General features: G+C 65.3%; 1 protein-coding gene across 1 annotated transcript; it reads right to left on the minus strand.

The window, feature by feature from the left end:
• Positions 1-42: 42 nt before the first annotated feature.
• ZC3H10 (zinc finger CCCH-type containing 10) lies at positions 43-1,572 on the minus strand (the record flags this gene model as incomplete). The annotated part of the gene is made up of 1 exon (XM_010726825.2): positions 43-1,572. A coding segment is annotated over one exon (1,134 nt), but the record flags the coding sequence as incomplete, so codon positions are not given.
• Between the last annotated feature and the right edge of the window lie 5 nt (positions 1,573-1,577).

The following is a 1,577-nucleotide window of genomic DNA, read 5'->3' on the forward strand; positions in this document are numbered from 1 at the left end:
CACCCGGCGCCGGTGTGCCCGCGGGGCGCTGCGGGCACCGGCTGGAGTCATTGCGTTTAATGGCTGAAAACGTTACACGGAACGCAGGGGGGGGGAGGCTGCGCTGAGGGTCCTGGTGCTGCCCCCCTCCCCCGCCCCCCTCCGGGCACAGCTCAAAGATAGAGCCAGAAAGGGTCCCTGCAGCTCGTCCTTCTGTCCCAGGGTTATCCCTCTGTCCCATTCAGGGGCTACAGAGAGGGTGGAGGCACCGGGCACCCCCACACCATTCATCCCTCATCCCTGAATCCACCGCCACACGGCTCAAGGCCAGGAGGAGATGCCCCTTCCTCCATCCCCAGCCTGGATATGAAGGTCCCGAGGATTCCTGAGGGTTCCTCAGTTTTGCATCGCTCAGCCCCCGAAGCTGGAGGCAAAGGCATGGGCACGGGCGGGGGGCCGTCAGTGCGGCATGGCTGTTATCCGCATGCTCTGCGAGGCAATGGGGTACGTCACCATCGGGGTGGTGGCGTGGCTCATGGTGATGCCTCCCAGCGGCTGCGCCATCGACACGGCCACCGGAGCCACCGAAACGGCCACCGGGGCCATGGAGACCGGGGGAGCCATGCCCTGGGCAATGGTCTGTGCCAGGGCGGCCGAGAGAGGGGTGATTTCAGGGTTCATGGGGGGAGCGGCGTTGGCCGGGGGTGCTGCCTGGGCGCCAGCAGGCGCTACCAAATCCTGCTGGGAGACGGGCCGGGGCTGCAAGGCCTGGCTGCTGAGCGTGGTGTGGGTCTGCGCGATGCTGTGGTTGTAATTGGTGACGGTGCCCACGGTGGGGGCCAGAGTCTGCTCGGTGGCCGTGGCCGTGGAGCTCAGCGTCATCACCTTGGCCTGGTTGCGGAACTGGGCGTTCTGCTCCAAGAGCACCTCGTTGGTCGCCATCAGGTTGTTCACCTGCTTCTTGAGGTCCTCCACGCGCTTCCTCAGCATGATGTTCTCCTCTTCCAGCAGCCGGTACTCCACTGTCCGTGGGTTGGCGAAGCTGTACTCGTAGGTCTCAAAGGACAGCCCGTCCACCCGCCGCCGCTTCAGCAGGGGCTCGTGGTCGTCGTAGCGGTCGCCGTCATATATGGCATCGTAGGGGTCGTAGCGACGCACGGCGGCCACCATGCCCGGCTCCCGGGTGGCCATGCCCCGCGCCTCGTACTCATAGTCCCGCTGCAGGTGCTGGAACTTACACTTGGCACCCCGCTGACAGTCACCCTTCAAGAAGTCCCTGCAGATGGGCACCTCCTCCTTGCTGTTGGGCAGGTCGGCGGGCGAGAGGCCGAGTCCCGCCGCCACTTTCTGCCGCAGGCGCGGGGGCAGCTCGCCCGTCTTCTTGTAGCAGTCCTCATCCTCCTTGGTGCCGTGGATGAAGCGGCAGTTGAGGCGCACGCATTCCTTGTTCTGGAAGTCGTGGCAGAAGATGAATTCGTTCTTGCGCACGCCCAGGTTGGTCACCTCGCTGATGTCGGGGTGCCGGAAGCGGCAGCGCTTGCCCCGCTTGCAGACGTTGCGCAGGAAATCGCGGCAGATATCATCAGCGTCGGCACCCG

Source organism: Meleagris gallopavo, unplaced genomic scaffold, assembly GCF_000146605.3.
Source record: "Meleagris gallopavo isolate NT-WF06-2002-E0010 breed Aviagen turkey brand Nicholas breeding stock unplaced genomic scaffold, Turkey_5.1 ChrUn_random_7180001856890, whole genome shotgun sequence".
NCBI classification, from domain to species: Eukaryota; Metazoa; Chordata; class Aves; order Galliformes; family Phasianidae; genus Meleagris; species Meleagris gallopavo.